This window comes from Meriones unguiculatus, chromosome 6, assembly GCF_030254825.1.
Source record: "Meriones unguiculatus strain TT.TT164.6M chromosome 6, Bangor_MerUng_6.1, whole genome shotgun sequence".
NCBI classification, from domain to species: domain Eukaryota; kingdom Metazoa; phylum Chordata; class Mammalia; order Rodentia; family Muridae; genus Meriones; species Meriones unguiculatus.
In genome coordinates, this window is record NC_083354.1 from 133,792,481 (window position 1) to 133,812,743 (window position 20,263).

A 20,263-nucleotide genomic window follows, 5' to 3' on the forward strand; every position below is an offset into this window, starting at 1 on the left:
GGGAGTGTGGTTGACCTACCAGCAGCCCCCTTAAAAGACAAAAAGCAAAACACAACTTGACACTGTGTCTCCCAGCAGCTATCAATTGCTAATAGCTCCTAAGCTAGTGGTGGCCTTTGTACCTACCCCTCCTCTTCAGGATGGGATTGTTGTCTGGATTAAGCTATTGTAGGGTTTGTGCATGCCATCACTAACGTATGTGTAACTGCCCTGTTGTATCTAGAAAACACTGTTTTCTTGTATTTACCTGCTACTTCTGGCTATTTCTGTGTCCCCTCCTGCAGTGACTCTTGAGCCTTGGGAGGAAGGGAAGTGATAGAGATATCAAGTTTGAGGCTAAGCATTCTGTAATCTCTTATTTCTTGCACCTTGACCAGTTGTGGGTCTCTGTGTTCATCATCATCTACTGCAAAAAGAAGCTTCTTTAATGAATGTTGAGAGGTCTACTAACCTATGGCTATTACAATAAGTCATTAGCAGTTAATTTAACATTATGCCCATTTAGCAGAATAATGGTATTAGGTTCTATTATTAGTGCTACTAGAAGTAGGATCATATAAACTGTGATCCTAAATCAAGGATAGTAACAAACACTTATAATAGCAGAACTTTGGAGGTAGAGTCAGGAGGATTAGGAGTTCAGGGTTGTCTTAGTCACTGTTCTACTACTGTGAAGAGACACCATGACCATGGGAACTCTTATAAAGGAAAACACTTCCCTGGGGCTGGCTTTTACAGTCACAGGTTTAGTCCATTATCCTCATAGCAGGGAGCATGAGGGCACACAGGCAGAGAAGGTAGCTGAGAATTCTACATCTAGATCCAAAGGCAGCGGGAAGAGAGAGGCACTTAGCCTGTTTTGAGCAATTGAAAGCCCAAAGCTACATTTCCTTCAACAAGGCCATACCTACTCCAACAAAGATACACTTTACAATCCCTGTCAAACAGCACCACTTCCTAATGACCAAGCATTCAAACATAGGCGCCCATGGGGGCCATTACCATTCAAGCCACTACAAGAGTCATCTTTAGTTATACACTGAGTTCAAGACTAACCTGAATTACATGGGACCCTGTTTTAGAAAAACAAAACCAAACCCACATAATCATAAATAAAAAAACTGATCTTTAGACTGAATTTTAGGAATGTTTTCAATAAAACAAAGCTACTTTATTCTACTTGTTGGAATAAAAAAGTATTGGTATTAAGGAATGTGTACTTTGGGGATTGTGTAGAAGGTTCCTCACAAACAGTATTTATTTTAGAAAGAGATTACTATTTTTCAGTTATTAAATACACATGTTCAGTAATAACAGTTCCTGTGTCTGACTTGGCTTTCTCTCAGTTGAAGACAGGAAAGTGCTGTGCCTCTGGGTAGGATCTAAGTACTGGCCAATTCCAACTAAAGTCCAAGGTAATTGGGCTCAAAAAGCTATTAAAGCATTCTTTTCCTTTTTTATTAATAGGAATGTTTATAAAGTGAGGGGTAGCCTTCTTTAGCTTTCATTTCAGAAGCACTATTACTGAAGACCATTGATATATGGAGTTAGGGTTATAGGAGAGGTCTTTAACCTACTAAGCTTCTCCCAGGAGCTCCAGGTACAGGAGTCCCCTTCAAAATAAAACTTTAGGGCTGTGTCTCTCTTAGGGTTTTATTGCTGTGTGAGATACCATGACCATGGCAACTCTTATGAAGACAGACATGTAACTGGGGATGGTTTACATTCAGTGGTTTAGTCCATTATCATGGGTGGAAGCATGGTGCTGGAGAAGTAGCTGTGAGTTTTACACTTGACTTGAGCATCTGAGACCTCAAAGCTCTCCACTCCAGTGACAAACCTCCAGCAAGGCCACACCTCCAATAATATCAATCCCTAGCAATCTGTGGTCTACTGCCTCACTCCCACAGGCATGTATACATATCATAATGCAAAATGCATTTAGTTCAACTTCGAAAGCCCTCATCGTCTATAGCAGTTTTAACCCTGTTCAAATGTCCAAAGTCTCCACAGACTCATGGCAGTCTGTTAACTGCAACTTATGTAAAACCAAATTAAAAAAGTAGATCATATACTTCTAGCATACAAAGGCAGAGAATATACATTACCATTCCAAAAGGAAGGAAAGGAAGCATAGTGAAGAAATACTGAACTGAAACAAGTCTGAAGACCAGCTAGGCAAACCCCATACTCTGCATCTCCATGTCTGATATCTGCCCTTTTCAGATCTCCAATTCCTTTCAGCTTTGTTGAATGCAACACTTCTCTCTTGAACTGGTTTGCCTCCGTGTCAGCAGCTCTCCTTAGCAGTCGTCCCACTACTCTTGCATCTCCAACATCTTGGAGATTCCAAGTTAATCCAGGCTTCACCTCCACAGCTTCACACAATGGCCACTCTAGGCCTCCATGCAGGGACATCCCTGACACATGCCTGGTCTCAGCAGCTTTGCTTTACCGTGGATGGAGATTCCATTGCCTGTTTCTTCTCTCCTTGACTGTAAAGCCAGAACCACATGATCAAAGCTTCCAAGTTCTACTGCTTGCTGGGGCTTGAACACATTCAAATACTTTTTCATCAGTTTCTATTTTCAGTGGCTTCCTTCACTGCCTAAGCATAGCTATCGTGTAACTTGCTCTGTAAAACAGGGAGTCCGTGAACTCAGAGATCCATATACTCACTGGAGCATAGTCAAACTCCCACTGGCTAGCCCCTTCAGGATAACTGAGCCCTCCTTCCCCCACCAGAAGGCAGCTAGAAAGCTGCACTTCAGCATCTTCATCACAATTTTTTATCATCATCATCATCATTATTACTATTTTTTTTTTTTTTTAAGACAGGGTTTCTCTGTGTCTAGCCCTGGATGTTCTGGAACTCTCTTTGTAGACCAGGCTGGCCTCAAACTCACAGAGATCTGCCTGCCCTGGTCTCCCAAGGGCTGGGATTATATACTACCACACAGGCCCTTTATCACAGTTTTTAAAGACTCTGTTTCTTTTGTGGGGGGTAGAGGTTGACACAGATGACTTCACTGTCTCTCTCAATTATGAGCCTGCAGTCATCAATACCACCGTAAAAGAAGCTTCCTTGTCCATAACAACCAGCAGCAGTGCGGACTTCCACATGGTTTCTGGTGGCAGCAAAGACCAAGGACACCAACAGCTTTAGGCCGAAGCATGGATCATAGACATCAGCATGGTTACCTGTGGCAACATGGACCATGAACATCAACATGGCGCCTGGTGGCTCCATGAACAAAGGACATCAACACAGATTTGAGCCACAGCACAGATCAGATACCAATATGCCCTCATGTGGCATCATGGGCCGTAGAAGTTTTGTTGTTTTGTTGATTGATGAGCATGCACAAAACAGTTCTGAACTCAGAGCTTTCCCTGAGACCCCATGGTTGTTTTGTTTGTTTTATTTTTTTTGTTTTTCGAGACAGGGTTTCTCTGTGTAGCCTTGGCTGTCCTGGACTCACTTTGTAGACAAGGCTGGCCTTGAACTCACAGCAATCAGCCTGCCTCTGCCTACCACAGCTGTTTCTTGCCTCAAAGGCTCTACTTTTCCTTGTATTCAGAACAAATTGTAATCTGTGAGTCCTTAGACTTCGGATCCCATGACAACGGGTCCTTTAATATGTGTGTGTGTAGATGTATAGCATTTACATTATTTCCTCACTCCTCCCTCTAACCTTTTTCTTCTCAAAATCATGTATTTTTTCTTTATATTTTTAAAAACTCTTTATTGATTATTTGTGTATTTTACATCATGCACCCCAATTTCACTCATCTCCCTGTTCCTCCATATCTGCCCCCATCCTTGCAACCTCCTCCCAAAACACAATAAAAATAAACAAAATAAAACACAATAACAACAACATCAACGCACCCCATCTCACTGTGGAGGTTATCGTGTGTCACACAGTGTACCCTTTGCGCAAACAGCTTTGCTTGCAAATGTTCATTGCAGTGAGTCATTGGTCTGGCTGGAAGGCTCTGGCTTCCCCTACACCATCAATACTGGATCCTCGCAGGGACTCCTCTTGGATATCTTGTTGTTGCCCTGGGTCATGGAGATATTGCAGCTTTGGATCTTCAGTACTGGCCCCTTCGTGCACTTCAGAAACTCATAGAAGGGGTAGATATTGAAGTGGACCAACTCAAAGCCCTGGATCTGGGCCTGGGTAGTAGTTTAGTTGGTCAGCCCACCAGTTCTGCACCTGCATGACCAGGTCCAGCTCTCCGACTTTGCCCAGGTGAGGGGCAGGGCCAGCTCTCCGACTTTGCCCAGGTGAGGGGCAGGGCCAGCTCTCCGACTTTGCCCAGGTGAGGGGCAGGGCCAGCTCTCCGACTTTGCCCAGGTGAGGGGCAGGGCCAGCTCTCCGACTTTGCCTAGATGAGGGGCAGGGCCAGCTCTACCTTGCTGCCTAGGTTGCTCTCTTGAATGATGATGCTGGTGAGAGGCAGGAACAGATCTCCTGCAGCACTCCAACAAGGGATGGGGTTTTTATTATTGTTAAACACACACACAAGTAAATATATAAATACAACCTGTGAGTTCATTGTGACTCATGCGTATGTTTTTAGGGCTGACCACTTTATATTGGACAGTCAATAAGAGCCCTGGGTAAGACTAATTATTCTTCCCTCAGTGGTCCTTGATAGCCTGTGGCTCTTCATCTAGGGGCCGGGCCCTGTAAAATTTCTCTTCCACCCACACTGGCAGATCAACTGGCGTTGCTATTGTTCCAGTCTTGTTTAGGTGGCCATATTGTTGAGATTTTAGGTGTCTAGAGAAGCACGGCTTTTAAACTATAAGGAACCTGCCTACTCAGTTTTTCTAATATTTAAGAACATTCTGGGAATAAGGGTATAGATGATGAAGCAGACACTTTCATAACTATGATAGTACCACTTACCCAAGCTCGTATGGTAGCACATGCCTTTAATCCCAGCACCTGGGAAACAGAGACAGACAGATACCTGAGTTAGAGGCCAACCTGGACTACAGATCTAGTTCCAGGAAAGCCAGGGCTACGTATAGAAATCTTAAGAGAGGAAGAGGGAGGAAGGAGAGAAAGAGGACAAGGAGAGAGAGAGAGCTGCTTATCAAGCTCCAGCCTCTTGAGTACTTGTGCTCACTCGATGCTGTGGTCTGTATTTTGTCCTCAAGACCATGGTGGTATGGAGCCTTTTAGAGGCATGGCTGATATGAGGTTCTTAGGTCAGCTCAGGTGTCCTGGAGTGAATTACTAAGAGCTGGTTGTAACTACAGCCTGATCCTGCCATTTGCCCTGGAGTCCTTGCCACAGTCATCATTATGCTGTTTTTTGTTTGTTTGTTTGTTTGTTTGTTTTGGTTTTTTTTAGGAGACTCTGGTCTCCCCCAAAATGTGGGGTAGTTTTTCTTTATTGAATTAACATGGCTGAGGTATTTTGCTATAGCAATGAAAAATAATTGAAAAGGAGTGATATACCCACTAAGGTCAGTAGTATCTACTCTGCTGGCTGAATTCACTTTGTTTGAGTCTCTGGGAACGTAGGACTCTATTGATCCCTCTCTTCATGTTCTTGAACTACTCATTCCTTTCTCCCTGACTCTCCCATATTTATCTGACTCGACTCCTACTTCTGCTGGCCCTTCTGGTTGCCTGGATATTCCTTTATTTCTTGCTCTGCTCATCTAAATGTGATGTCAGTTTTTTCCTCCATACCAGCAAACTAATACACTGCTGAATTCAAAATGTCCCTATCCTTCTAATGAAGGATTTTCAACTCCTCTCACTCACCTGAGCTTGGTTATTAGTTCCCTATTTTCCTTCTTAATACTAAGCTAGCTTTGTAAGACATGATTTCTGAGAGCTGCTTAATGATTTACAAAATTCTGCAGGCTAGTGGATCAAAAAGCACATAGATAAAGCCACTTCACGGTGACAAGTGGGTTCTAGACATAATGTTCACTGCTGGATCTGGTGGTACAGGTGTGTAATCCCACTTACTTTAAGACTCAGGTGGGAAGATGGAAAGTTCAAGGGCCACCTGAGCAACTTAGTGAGGCTTGTCTCAAAATAGAAAATAAAGGCCAGGAGGATATAGCTCAGCAATAGCATACTTTTTTTTATTTTGTTTTTTTGTTTTTTTGGTTTTTTTTTGTTTTTTTTTTTTTCTTATCAGTTACATTTTATTAACTCTGTATCCCAGCCGTGTCCCGATCCCTCATTCCCTCCCAGTCCCTCCCTCCCTTCCTCATCTCCACCGTGCCCCTTTCCAAGTCCACTGATGGGGGGACCTCCTCCCCATTCATCTGATCCTGTTTTATCAGGTATCTTCAGGACTGGCTGCTAAGCCCTCCTCTGTGGCCTAACAGGACTGCTCCTCCCTTGGGGGGTGGGGAAGTCAAAGAGCCTGCCATTGAGTTCATGTTAGAACTTGTTCCCCTCACTTTGGGAAACCAATTGGTTACTGAGCTACCACAGGCTACATCTGAGTGGAGGTTCTAGGTTATATCCATACATGGTCCTTGGTTGAATGTCAGTCTCAGAAAAGACCCTGTGCCCAGATATATTTGGTCCTTGTGGAATTCCTATCCTTTCCTCATCAGACTAACTCCCCTTCTTTCTTATGATTCCCTGTACTCTGCCAAAGGTTTGGTCATGAGTCTTTGCTTTGAAAACACTGCTAGTTAGAGTCTTTCAGATGCGCTCAGTAGACTCCTGTCATACGTTCAATGAACATCCCATCTGTCTTTCTAAACGAGGATTGATCATCTTACCCCATGTCCCCTCAATTGATTATCTTTCTTAGGTGTATAGATTTCATTATGTTTATCATATCTTATAGGTCTATATAAGTGAGTATATCCCATGTTTGTCTTTCTCCTTCTGGGATATTTCACTCAGAATGATCTTTTCTAGATCCCACCATTTGCCTGCAAATTTCATGATTTCCTCCTTTTTGATTGCTGAGTAGTATTCCATTGTATAAAAACACCACAATTTCTGTACCCATTCCACCGTTGATGGACATCTGGGTTGTTTTCAGGTTCTGGCTATTACAAATAGAGCTGCTATAAACATGGTTGAGCAAGTGTCCTTTTTGTGTTCTTGAACAAACTTTGGGTATATACCTAGCAGTGGTATAGCTGGGTCTGGAGGAAGCACTATTCCTATTTGTCTTAGAAAGCGCCAGATAGCTTTCCAGAGTGGTTGTACCAGTTTACATTCCCACCAGCAGTGGAGGAGGGTTCCCCTTTCTCCACAACCTCTCCAGCATGTGTTGTTGCTTGAGTTTTTCATCTTGGCCATTCTGATGGGGCAATAGCATATTTTTAATCACCTCTCCCAGGCAAGTAGGGCAACATTAGATTCCTTCTATACAAATTGTCTTAGTTAGGGGACTCTTGCTGTGATGAAACACCATGACCAAAAGCAACTCAGGGAGGAAAAGGTTTAACTTATACTTCTACACGATGAACATGATCATCGTCAAAGGAAGACAAGCAGGAACAGACACCAGACAGAGGGCAGGAACGCAAACAAGACAGGGACCTGGAGATAGGAGCTGACTCAGAGGCCATGGAGGGGTGCGGCTGACTTGTTCATTCCACATGGCTTTCTCAGCCTCCTGCTTTCTTACAGAACGTAGGACCACCAGCCCAGACACAGCACAACCCACACTGGGCTGGGCCCTCTCCCCTCAGATCATTAATTAAGAAAACGCTCCACAGGCTGGCCTGCAGCTGGACCCAATGGGAACACTACCTTAACTGAGCCTCCCTCCTCTCAGATGACTGTAGCTTGTGTCAAGCTGATGTAACTACTTGGTAAAACAACAACAAAAATCTTGAATCCTTACAATAAAACTCAGAAGAACGCTATCAAATAAATTATTTATTTGATAATACATAGACATTTTAACAAAATAGCATAAAACATTTAATTATTTAAAATGAGCAAAAAAGCAGCCCAGCATGGTGGCACATGCCTTTAATCCCAGCACTTGGGAAGTAGAGGCAGACAGATCACTGTGAGTTCAAGGTCAGCCTGGTCTACAAAGTGAGTCTAGGACAGCCAGAACTACATAGAAAAACCCTTGTGTCAAAAAAAAAAAAAACTCCAAATAAATAAATACATAAATAAAAATAAAATGAGCCAAAGCACCATATCATATCTACTTGTTACAGCAGTAAGGCCTTAAATCTCAAGTTGCATCATGAAAAAGTTTCAAATGTAAATGAAATGTTTATCTTGCTCACTTGATTATACCTGAGAAATTTGCCAGCTTTTTCTAAATTTTAATTTTTTACAATTTATTCATTTTGTTTCTGGATTGTAGCCCCTCCCTCATCTCCACCTGGAGCCACCCTGCCTTCCTCTTCCTCCCTATGCCCTGCCCCCTGGTCCACAGATAGAGGAGGTCCTCCTCCCCTGCCATCTGACCCTAGCCTATCAGGTCTTATCAGGACTGCCTAAGTCCTCTTCCTTTGTGGCCTGTAGGTGATCAAAGAGCAGGCAACTGAGTTCATGCCAGAGACAGCCCCTCCTCCCTTTACTAAGGAACCCACATGGAGACTGAGCAGCCATGGGCCACGTCTGAGCAGGGGTTCTAGGTCTAGGTCCTCTCTATGCATGTTCCATGCCTGATTCATCAGTCTTTGCAGGCCCCCTGCAAAAAAAAAAAAAAAAAAAAAAAAAAGATTTTTTTGTTTTGATGATCTCCTGGTGGAGAATTTGCTAGATATTTAACTGCTCTGGGCAGGGAAGTAGAGGCAAGACAACTTATCTATCATTTGCTTTCCCTTTCTCTTAGCCCCTCCTCATGTTTTCTCCTCCCCCAGACTTTTTCCCCAGCTTCCATGTAAGCCTCACTCTCTGCCCTAATTGTTCTGCTAGAGTCTTGGTACATTTTTAAAATCTCTGATGCTCTTCCTGCCCAATCCCTTTATCTGTCTGTAATGGCCAACCCTTCTCAAAAATAGTGTGGCCAGGTGGGCTTGAGGAGGAACCTTCTGCCAAGGAGTGCCATTAGTGGTCGGAGTTCTTAATTCCTTTTGAGCTGGAGCTATAGGGACCTGTCACTCAAACAGTCATCCGTTATCCCCTGGAAATGTATTAGAAATGTAGAATGCTTGGTTCCTCAAAACACAGCCAGAATTTAGACTTCAACAGGCTTTCCCATAATTCACATTCACAAAAGTGTTTGAGAAGCACTGGCATGACCTAATCGCCAGTTTATCTGGTCCTCCTGGTTGAACCACAAGTGATAAGAGCTGTTTACTTTTTGAAACAGATAGTTCAGGCTGACCTTGAACTGGAAATCCTCCTGCCTCAGCCTGAGTGCAGGCACTACATGCAAATGCCGCTACCTTGGTTATATACAGTACTTGAAAGTTTGGGGAACTTGTGTGATTTTCTCTTGGCCGGCTGTCATGGAAGAGTGACCACGTCAGTGTAGGCCGCTGAGGTTCTGCAGTCACTCAGCTTAGACACAGCTCAGATTGTGGCCCAGTGCTCCTTCTCCACTGCAGACAGCACACTAGCAACCGTGCAAGGTACGGAGGACGAGGCTGGAGACTGGACAGTCCACAGGCCACTGTGTGAGACTCCCTTAGGCAGGAAAAAACGTGTGTCTAAGCTTGTTTTGAAAAATTATGAGCGCAATACTACATAGGCAAGTGTTCAGTTAATTAGTTCCCGACCTTTTCAACACCTCAAGTAAAGTTAATTTTGAAAAAGAAAAATACTTCACCAGTTCTCAACAAAAGTGCAATTTTAATACTATTATAGGGGAAATTAAGAATCCCTCTTCGGGTTCTTGGTTTTACTCACAAGAGAACTTAAGAACAGTCATTTGGACTCCAGGAAAATTTTATTGGTGCTAATATCAGCCTTCCTGAGGGGGTGGTCTCTCGGCCAAATGATCAACAGGTCCAGATAAATTAACCTTTTTTTTTTTTTAAAGATTTTATTTATTTATTTTATGTATGAGGGCTCTATCTGCATGTATGCCTGGATGCCAAAAGAGGGCATCAGATTACAGTATAGATGGTTGTGAGCTAGCATGTGGTTGCTGGGAATTGAACTCAGGATCTCTGGAAGAACAGACAGTGCTCCTACCATCTGAGCCATCTCTCCAGCTCAATGAATTAACACTTAAGGGAGAAGAAAATAGTATGAAATGTTCTATTCTTCAGAGAAAGATTAGAGTGCCCTCTTTCCACCCAGGACCAGAGGTATAGTCCATTCTTTTGACCAGGAGGAAATAACAAAACTACAAAATTGGTTGTGATGATGGTAGGGATGGAGTGATGGTGCTGGCTCTGACCCTGGAACCTTCACACCATCTCAGTGACTAGTGAAGCCTAGGAGAGGTGCTATAGCTCAGCCCTAGCTTCTGAGCCTTCTGCCTTCAGATAAGGGATGGGACTGCACAGCTACTGCTGGTCAAATCTGGGACCTGAGTGTTCACTGGGCTTTAAGAAGCCACTCTTTAAGCCAGGCTGGGTGGCACACACCTGGAGTCCCAGCACTCAGGGAGGCAGAGGCAGGTGGATCTCTGTGAGTTTGAGGGCAGCTTGGTCTACAAAGTGAGTCCAGGACAACCAAGGCTACACAGAGTAAAACCTGTCTCAACAAAATGAAGAAGCAGGAGGAGGAGGAGGAAGAGAAGGAGAAGAAGAAGGAGGAAGAAGTCAAAGCAGCAGTCTCCCCAGCTCTTGGTTAAACTGTGTAACCTGTATTGGGTTTCTCTGTGTAACCCTGGCTGTTCTGGAACTCAGTCTGTAGGTAAGGCTGGCTTCAAACTCAGAGATCGGCCTGCTTCTGCCTCCCCATCCCAAGTGCTGGGATCAAAGCTGTAGACCCCAAGCTGGGCTGTTCAGCTTCTGCTGAATTCAGCCTGGAGCCTCAGGGTGCTTTCTCCTTGTAGCTGGATTGCGCTCCTTTGTGGAGATGCTTTTCTAAGTCAGATTTAGGTTGACCTTGGATGAGAAGCTGGCTAAAGGCTTGCGTAGCTCTTGCCTTAATGGTTATAGATACTTTCCTTGTTTCCTGAAGTGTGCTTGGTTTTTAGGTGTGTTGGCTTTTCAAAGGCTACTGTCTCCTTTCATCATATTTGGCTATAGTGATAATAATCTTTTGTCTTCTGTGTCATGCTAAACTGTAACCTGCATAGATTAAGATGTTGTTTTGGTTTCTCTTGTGGGATTTTATTGACCTCTACTTGCTTCTTAAAGATGTTCACTGTAGATTATCTCTGAACATTTAAACCATATTGAGTCAAAGATCAGGTAATACTCAACAAGTTTCTGATACTTTGAGAAGCCGCAATGGACAGCAGAGAAAGTTGTGGAAATGAATTGCAGTAAGTGGCTCTGTGGGATGGTCATATTAAAATTTCTCTCATTTCTAACTTGTTTTCTGGATATAAGATTTATCAGTATCGACTCACGTTTGCTTTCCTGTGCACAGGCCTCGGGCAGCTTCTTGGTCCCTGGGGCAGGATGTCATTCTGATGACCTCCTCTGTCTGCACTGGGTTGACTAGCATGGCCGGACTACCTGTATATTCCAAGAGGGTGACGCCCAGGACGGGAGCCCCTCTCATCAACACCCAAGGCTCTGCTGTCTTGGGGGACGAACGCGTTCTTATAGGCATACTTGCATTTTAATGGTGAAGAATCTTATATCTTTAATGTCTTTGTTTTATATCCTTTAAACTAAAACTGCCCATGCTCTGGTTAGGATCTGTGTGCAAATCACAAGCTTCTCCAAAATATGCTCTTGTTCTCTGCACTTAAGAATTTAAGGGACAGCAGCAACCTCGGTTCGTACCCGAGTCATAGCACCAAAAAAAGAATTTAAGGGGCTGGGAATGTAGCTTTTTGGTTGAGCTCTTGCCTACCACGCAAACGACCCTAAATTTAATCCCTTCTCAAGCTCTTCAGGGTTACCCGGGGTGGGGAAACCACCGAATACACGGTTGCTTATTTTACAAATTTTTCTGCAGCCAAAGGGAGGGAGACCCATAAAACATGCTCAGTGCTCTCCTTGATAACGGTCACCAAGGGTGAAAGACAAGCGGTCAGAGGAAGATTTCTCACCTAGGGTACTTTCTGCTGTTATTTGTCAAGGCGGACTACTCTTCGTCAGCACCCTGCCCGGACCTAGGTGTCCGTGCTGCCAGAGCGCCATAAAGCAAGGCCGTACACCCCCGACCTTAATCCGCCCTCGCCGGACGCGGGCGGCCCCGGGCAGGTGAGTCCAGCGCCTCCGCAAGGCGCCTGCGGGAGCGGGCGGACCCGAGGGCGGCGGCTTCGGAGCTCGGCCCAGCCGCCGTCCCAGCCTCCCGCGCGGCCTCCCGGAGCCCCGCAGCTTCGGCCGAGCGGAGGCCGCGCGCCGCGGGAGCGGCGGGGCGGGGGCAGGGCGCGGGGTAGGTGACTTTATCCCGCCTCTGCTGCCCGGCCCAGGGGAGCAATGACATCACGTGGCCCTGTCCACGCGTCGACACAAAGAGCGGCTGCGAGAGGCCTCGGCCGCGGAGGCCGGCGGCCGCCGCTGCCTCGCTGGGCCCCGGGCCCCCGCCAGCCCGGCGCTCCGCTCGCCCCGCCGCCGCCGCCGCCCGCGCCCCCCGCGCGCCGCTGAGCCCGCCCGGGCGCCGGCCCCTTCCCGTGCGGGCGGCGCGGGCCCTGGGAGGGGCGCCCCGAGCCAGCCGCGCAGCATGCACTGGGGGGTTGGCTTTGCCTCGTCCAGGCCGTGCGTGGTGGACCTGAGCTGGAACCAGAGCGTCTCCTTCTTCGGCTGGTGGGCCGGGTCCGAGGAGCCCTTCTCCTTTTATGGGGACATCATCGCTTTCCCTTTGCAGGATTACGGTGGGATCATGGCAGGGCTGGGCTCGGATCCCTGGTGGAAGAAAACCCTGTATTTGACCGGGGGAGCTTTGCTGGCCGCGGCTGCGTATCTGCTCCACGAACTCTTGGTCATTAGGTGAGCCGGAGAGAGGGCCCCGCGCGCGGGCGCCCACAGGGGCACCTAGCCCGAGCGGGCTGGCTCCAAGGGGGGTCGGGGCCAGCCCCTCGGTCCCGCAGCCCAAAGGTCCAGGAGACCGCTCTGATCTTCTCCCCCCTAAGGCGACTCATGGTCCCCTGGCCACTCGTGAGGGGCCGTTTAGAGTTGATGGGAGATTTAAATTGGGAGGGGAAAGCATTTGCCTTCCATCATTTCGATGCTGAAAGCAAAGTGCTGTGAGTCACTGGTGCTGTGGATCAAAACAGTCTGCTAACGCCGACAGGAACCAACCAAAGCATTTGCAACAATAGAACGAAGCCCTGTAGAAATACTAAGGTACACGTTTATAAACGCCCAGTTGGTTTATGGGTAATAATGCTGGGATATTGACTGCTAACCTCATCTTTACTTAAAAGGTTAGTTCCCCCTTACTGTTCTTTAAGGGGCTGCAGCTGCAGAAGCTCGGAACCTCCAGTCACTGTCAAAGATGCTTGGCTAAGTGTAGCCCTGTCCAGTGTTGATGCAGCCTTACCCTGCTTGCCTGCTTGTCTGGTAGGGGACTGTGAGCACCGCTGGGTTTCAATGCCGTTGTTGTGTGAGCGGTAGGAGATCTGAGGCCAGCGCTAGCACATGGGTACTTGACCTAATAGGGAGGCTCCCAGGGCTGTAAACAATTTCATGGCTGCCTGCCGCAGAGTGCACAGGGCTGGCTTGACGATATGCAGGCTCCTGCTGCTGGTACTGCTAGTCCCATAGGTCCTTCGCTCTGTAGGTGATATCACACGGTACCGAGACAGTCGTAGGCTGACGAATATGTCAGTAAATGGTTAAAATTTCCCTGCATTTGGGGCCCCAGTCACTGGAGATGATTTTCAGTAGCAGTTTTCAGTAGCTTAGAATTTCCGTTCTGGCCAGTATTTTCTGAAGGGGCAAGGATGCGTTCCCATCACATTTTCTAGGGGTAGATGAAGGACGGGCATGGTTCTAGAGGTTATAAAGTGGCTGGTGACCTCTAATGGGCTTGCAGGAACCCCAGGAGGACACTGTGATAGCACTATGGAATTCACACTATTTGTTGGTTCTGAGAGGGTAAGAAATCAATTAGGTCTGAGAAAATGTGTTGGCTTTCATATTAGCCACAATGGGAGACTGAGAAATTTATTTTAAGTTTGCTACATCTCATTTAGCTCAGTGTCTTGAATCTAGTTGAGCCAAATAAAAAAGTTTTTAAAGTGAAATGTCTCCAAGATGACTCCCCATTTGTGCCAGCCTGAGAACTCTGTTTCGGGTCGGATTTCGGTCGGTGTGGAGAACTCCCACCCCTGAGCAGCATGTCAGACAGTAGTCTGTTGTTTCTCGGCTGTGCTTCAGCCTGTGAGGACTGTTCCTGCTGCATGTGCCTCCCCAGCCTTTCCCTAGCTTCTGGAGAGGGAAGGCTTCATATGGCCGAACCCAAAATGCGACCTTGCCGAAAACAGAGCCTTGGGAACTCACCACGACCTGGAAGCTCCGGACCCTCTGCCCAGACTGACTCCTTCCCCCTTGTGGTGACCACAAGCCCCAGCTCTGGGTACTTAACTTGGATCAAGGTGTTTTAAGACCTATGTTTGTTTACTTCTGTTTCTTGACAAATGAATCTGCAAACCCTGTTGTAATAGAAACTGAAAAGCAGGCTGCCAGATTTCTGGGAACTTAGTGGCCCTCCATGTGTGTGATTGCACATATCTTGAACAATTACCACTACTTAGTAGAACAGGTTAAGTAATCTGCTGAAGATCATGCAGTAACAGGAGTAAAATATTGAGGTTCCAATGTGGAAACTGAGGGCTTGTGAGAAAACGCTCACTTTGAGGTGTTTTGTTGGGGGAGAAAGGAGGAGAAATGCGGAGAACAGGGGTATTTCCTAGGAAGATGTAACTTTCTGCCAGCTTCTTGAGATATGGGGAGTAGACAGGAGCACTGAAGACAGGGTTCAGAGGGTACAAGAGAGGGAAACTTCTCCTTGCTGTGAGATCTGAGCTTCTACTGTCTGTATAGTTTAGCAGAAACAAAATAAACAAACAAAAACCTAAATCAAATTCTGAAATGAGTGGGAGGGAAATATAGCATAAAATGGTCCCACTGCCTGAGGTCATTGGCAACTGTCAACTCTGCTGACCCTGCCTGGGATTTCTGCTGGCCAGATTAACCTTTAATCTCTGCTTTTGTCTCATGGGAAAAGAAAGTTATCAGGTTACTCAAGAAGTCTAATTAATGACTATAACCAATGCAGGTATTTTTAGGGTGAAGCATGGGTACTTATCTGGATATTAGTTGGGGTATATGTATTTTTTTCTATTGTTATAGTTTTAAATAATCATTGACTCAGTCCTTTGTTTTCCCCAGTGCGGTGATGGCTTGGCATCTATATTAAATTTATGCATCTGGAAATCTGCTTGTAAACAGAATGATTAAGCAGTGACTTCATTTGCACTTTGTGCTCTCCATCGGAAGGGTTCCCACTCGACCTCCCTGACTGGCTTCCTTGCCTGTCACAGAGGCATGACCATCGCTGATGTCTTAGAGCAGGGACAGGAGCAAGTTAGTGTCCCATTAGGTGAGCCGGCTGGCCTCTGCAGCTGTTCTCTTATGCAAGTCTCACTCTAAGGGCGTTTTTTGTTTTTTGTTTGTTTGTTTGTTTTTTGTTTTGCTTTGTTTTGTTTTTTAACGCAATAAGTTGCACAGGAAGGAACTCATCAGATCCTGTGACCCTAAACTGGGGAGAGGGTTCTGATGTGTAGAAGAAGGCCTATGGAGCCAAATTTTCTGGCTTCAAATTTGATTCAGCCTTTAGCAAACCCTGCACCTTCAATGGAGATGATAATAGTAGCCTTCCTTATCCAGTTGATTTAATACAAGAGCATATGTAAACTACTTAGGACAGCGTTTGTCCTGTGGGCACTCAATAAAGATTAACCGCTACTGGCTATTTGAGTCAAACTGGCTGTGTTAAAACTGCCTGAGGAATTGCCAGTTTTCTTTTCTTGGACTCTTGGGATCTGAAGTTATTTTAATGTATATATTAATATATCTGTATACATACATATATATAGAATACCTGCATATATATATATATGTTTGTTTTTTTTTTTTTTCATTTGTACTAGGAATTGATCCCAGTACTTCATCCATGGAAGCTAAATGCCCTACCAAAGAGCTATATCTTCACTTTACTCCCCTTTTGGCTTTTTTTTTTTTTTTGACATGATCTAGCCGCCTAGGCAGACCTTGAACTTGCAGTTTTCTTGCCTTCTGAGTGCCCCAGCTATTCTGCTGCCCGGGTTGTCCTGACAGACTTGGTCTTAAATCGCTATTTCTTGTGCAAGTTACTTCTGACTTTAAAGCTTCCTGTCTGCTATAAAATATTAGTACGATGTCCCAAGCCTGAACTCCAGCAAGGGCCGCTGTAGAGCGCTATTATTGGAATTAAGGAAGTTAATATGGGCCGTGTCTGTAAAGTCACTGGCACATGTTGGCACATGAGTAGCTTCCATTCTGACTGTGATGAGGCCTAAATTAGCCTTTACATTTGATTCTTCTGGCCAGTAGGGCAGGAGATTTCATATTTATCTCCTTTCACTTCTTAAACTTTTGCCTCTCTAAATTATATGAAAACACCACTTTGTGATGTGAATTATTTTTTTGCACAAAGTCAGTTGTGAAGTGTAGAGTTTGTATTGTCTACAGACATACCTGGGTTTTAATATCTGACCTCCCACACATTTCATATGAAGGGAACTCTTTGTTTTATGGTAAATGTTTTAACTCTTTTGGCTTGTAGTTTCAGAATGAGTCATTCTGGGTTCTCTAAACTGACTGAGCTCTTGTTGTGCCAAGGGGAGATGCTGAAGCTAGGGAGCACCATGTGGTGATGGTGACAGGTCCTGCTTGGCCAGAAGTAGGTGCAGAACTAAACTGAGGTTTGGAGAAGGAAGCAGAGGCTTAGAGAGGCCAAGGCTTGGCATGGAGCTTGTCTGGTTGGGAGTGCTAGGCAGATGAAAAGATGCAAACTGTACTGGGTCCCTGAGGGGTGTGTAAGCCAGGGTGGGTGAAATTGGACAAGACCATGTTTTGTTATGTGAGAATAAATTCCTCTAGACTTTCAGTGCTTGATAGCCTACTAAATATTTATGGATACCACTTTGCTTAATTCTTGTGATTATCAATATAGAAAAAAAAAAAAAGAACCAGAACGTCCAGTATTAGATTCTCTGTAGATGTGGGCCATGGGAGATAACATTCAGTTATGTCCCCTTCCTATTGAGACCGGGCTGTTTCAGTGTTGTCCAATGCAGGCGTGTGGGCCAAGTCTAGGTTCTGCAGTGCAGCAGCAGTGTGGCCTTCTCGTACCCGGGATTCTCTGTGGCCCAGGCAGGCCATGAACTTGTGACCCTTTGGTATCACGAGAGCTGGGATTGAAAGCCTGAAGTGCCTTCTAGTGTCTGCGTCCACAAAACACACAGGTGCTGCACCTACCGCATCCACAAGACACACAGGTGGTGCACCTACTTCATGAGGTGGTTTTGAAGATTAGTGAAATAGTATCCACGGAATGCACAGTCAGGTGGAGCACGTAGGAAGCACACGATGCCCCTCCCGCCTATGGAGGCCGCAGGTAACGGAAGCAAGGTAGTTTCTCCCCAGGCCCCGGGGCTGCAGTCATTTCAGAGTCTGTAGGAGCTCCTGTGTGTCCCCTGTGCGTCTGTCTCCAAACCCTGGACGAGGTAAGGCCTGTCACAGCCCCACGCTTGTTCATGGAGGGCTACAACCCAACGGGGTCCTCTTGTGAACAAGCCAGCAGAAAACTAACGTGCAGGCTATTTTTATTTCTGTTTCGGTCTCGACAGGAAACAGCAAGAGCTTGACTCCAAGGATGCTATTATTTTACATCAATTCGCAAGAGCTAACAATGGTGTTCCCAGCTTGTCGCCTTTCTGTTTGAAAATGGAAACTTACCTAAGAATGGCTGACCTACCCTATCAGGTACTTGTTTGAAAATATGTTTTATTCTCATGACATCACTATCACATAGCGAGGGGAGTAGTCAATGCCGCAGGAGTGGTTGTTAGAGTAGGCAGGTGTGAAGGCAACAGCGCCCAGTCCTTAGTGAGAGAGGTGCTCCATTCCAGCGTCTGTGGGTTTTTTTAAATCTGTTTTAAGGAAGGACTCCTCGTGTTTATTTTAAACGGGCTCTTTGGCCGGCGGTTTGGATAGACTCACAGGGCTGCTGGTGAGACTGCTCCTTACTGCCTGGTGGAACTTTTCTTTCAGGTTTTTGTTTCTCATTTTTTCCTCCATGAATGTGGGGTCAGAGGGCACAGTTGGCATCGGGTGGAAGCCAGCGCCTCTTGTCTGTCAGACAAGGGCTCCACCACCTAACAATAGCTCTGGCCTTTGAATATATTTTAAATTTCCATGGTTTGCTCAAATGGCTTTCCAGGGACTACCTTTTCATTTCAGCATTAAAGAAGCAACCAAAGGATGCTGGAGAGATGGCTCAATGGCTAAGAGCATTTGGGATTCATGCAGAGAATCCTGTTTTCAGTTCCTAGCACCTACCCGATGGTTCATGAACATGTGTAACTAACTCCTGTTACAGGAAATCCCATGTCCTTTTCTGACTTCAGACACCAAGGCAAGCTTGTGGCACACAGACATACATGCAGGCAAAAGACTGACAAACAGATAAAACTATTTATAAGAAGAAAATCAAGGAAAAAGAGGCACACATACCTATATGCATGCATACACACACACAAATGTAATAAGTAGCTTGCCAGTATTTCCACCCCGTGAAGAAAGGAAATATGACAAAATCTTAATTAAAACTAAATTCTGAAGTTTAGAATGTGGGCAAATTTTCCCCAATTTAAAATTAGAAATAAACACTATTCCACAAAAAGAACAAAAGAATGTATTTGAAGATATCTATTTTTCTCTCAGTAATGCTAAAGCCACCTAACATGCTTGTTTGTTTGTTGTTTGTTGTTGTCATTACTCTATGTAGCTTAAATTTTTTTCATTTTAAACAAGTTCTAGCTGTTGTGTTTTAAATGTGATCTTCTGTAATATATGTACCTAACAAAATAGCCTCAAATATATGATAAGATTGTTTTTGATATTATGGTCAGAGAAAATAGTCTCTGTGATATCAGTTCTTTCAGTCTACTAGGACTTTATCCAAGTGAGTGGGTTTTGTTTGCTTGTTTTTGTTTAAGGCAGGGTTTCTCTGTGACGCCATGGCTGTCCTGGAATTTGATCGTAGACTAAGCTGGCCTTGAACTCACAGAGATCCTGCATCTGCCTCTGGAGTACTGGGCTCAAAGGCGTGTGCCACCACCAGCTAGTTATTTATTTTTAAGGTAGTGGAAAATAACTAATTAAATCTTATCACTATGGGACTATTTACATGTTTGCTTGTTTGAAGATTTTTAATGGGTTATTTAGAGCTGCATTTTTGCTCTTTTAAAATGGTTTGGCTATGTTAGTTTCTGAAAGGGGTAAGCATCCAAATCTTCATTGATTGCTCTCTTTTTGCTGTTCTAGTGTATTATCACTTTAACACCACTCATGTATTTGAGGTTGTATTGTTAGTCACATATACTACAGATCACATTTGAAATGTTTTAGTTTTCAAAGTACAGGGCCAATCATTGTCCCTTGTGATTTTTTAAAATTGAACTTGACATGTTGTGAGGTTACTTGGGATATCTTTCTTCATCCTGTTTATGTTTTTTATACATTTGCTCCTCTTAGATAGTGCATTTCTTGTATTGGATCTGATATTTTAGTAGCTTTGCATCCTGGAAATAGCATTCTTACAGTTTCATGTTTGGTAAATTTATATAAAAATATCTTAATCCATTACCCTTTGACTAATCCATTTACCTTTATTTGACTAGTTGTATTTTCCACATTTCTACACAGTTTTTTTTTTTAATTTGAGTAATTTCCCTGCCTTTCCTTCCTTCCCTCCCTTCCTTTCTTTCTTGAGACAGAGTCATACTATGTAGTCCTAGATGGCCCAGAACTTGCTGTATAGACCAGGCTGGCCTTGAAATCTCAGAGATCTGCCTGCCTCTGTGCCTTTTGAATGTAGAGATTAAAGGTGAGCTCCAGAACACCTAGTTTTGAGTCATTATTTTTCTTTATGAATTTATTTATTGTTAATTTTGTGTGCACTGGTGTTTTGCCTGTGTGCATGTCTGTATGAGGGCGG

At 44.9% G+C, this 20,263-nt stretch overlaps 1 protein-coding gene across 2 annotated transcripts in view; it reads left to right on the top strand.

Annotated features, from left to right (window-relative positions):
• Positions 1–12,351: 12,351 nt before the first annotated feature.
• Positions 12,352–20,263, top strand: part of Faxc (failed axon connections homolog, metaxin like GST domain containing) — a 67,212-nt gene continuing 59,300 nt past the window's right edge. The window contains exons 1-2 of one of the 2 annotated variants that reach the window (XM_060386058.1): positions 12,352–12,984; positions 17,892–18,027. In XM_060386058.1, coding sequence (XP_060242041.1) covers positions 12,719–12,984; positions 17,892–18,027 — 402 coding nt within the window. In that variant the 5' untranslated portion in view covers positions 12,352–12,718. Of the gene's footprint in view, positions 12,985–16,279; positions 17,769–17,891; positions 18,028–20,263 lie in introns of those variants that run through there. The other variant, XM_060386059.1, reaches the window with a different exon arrangement.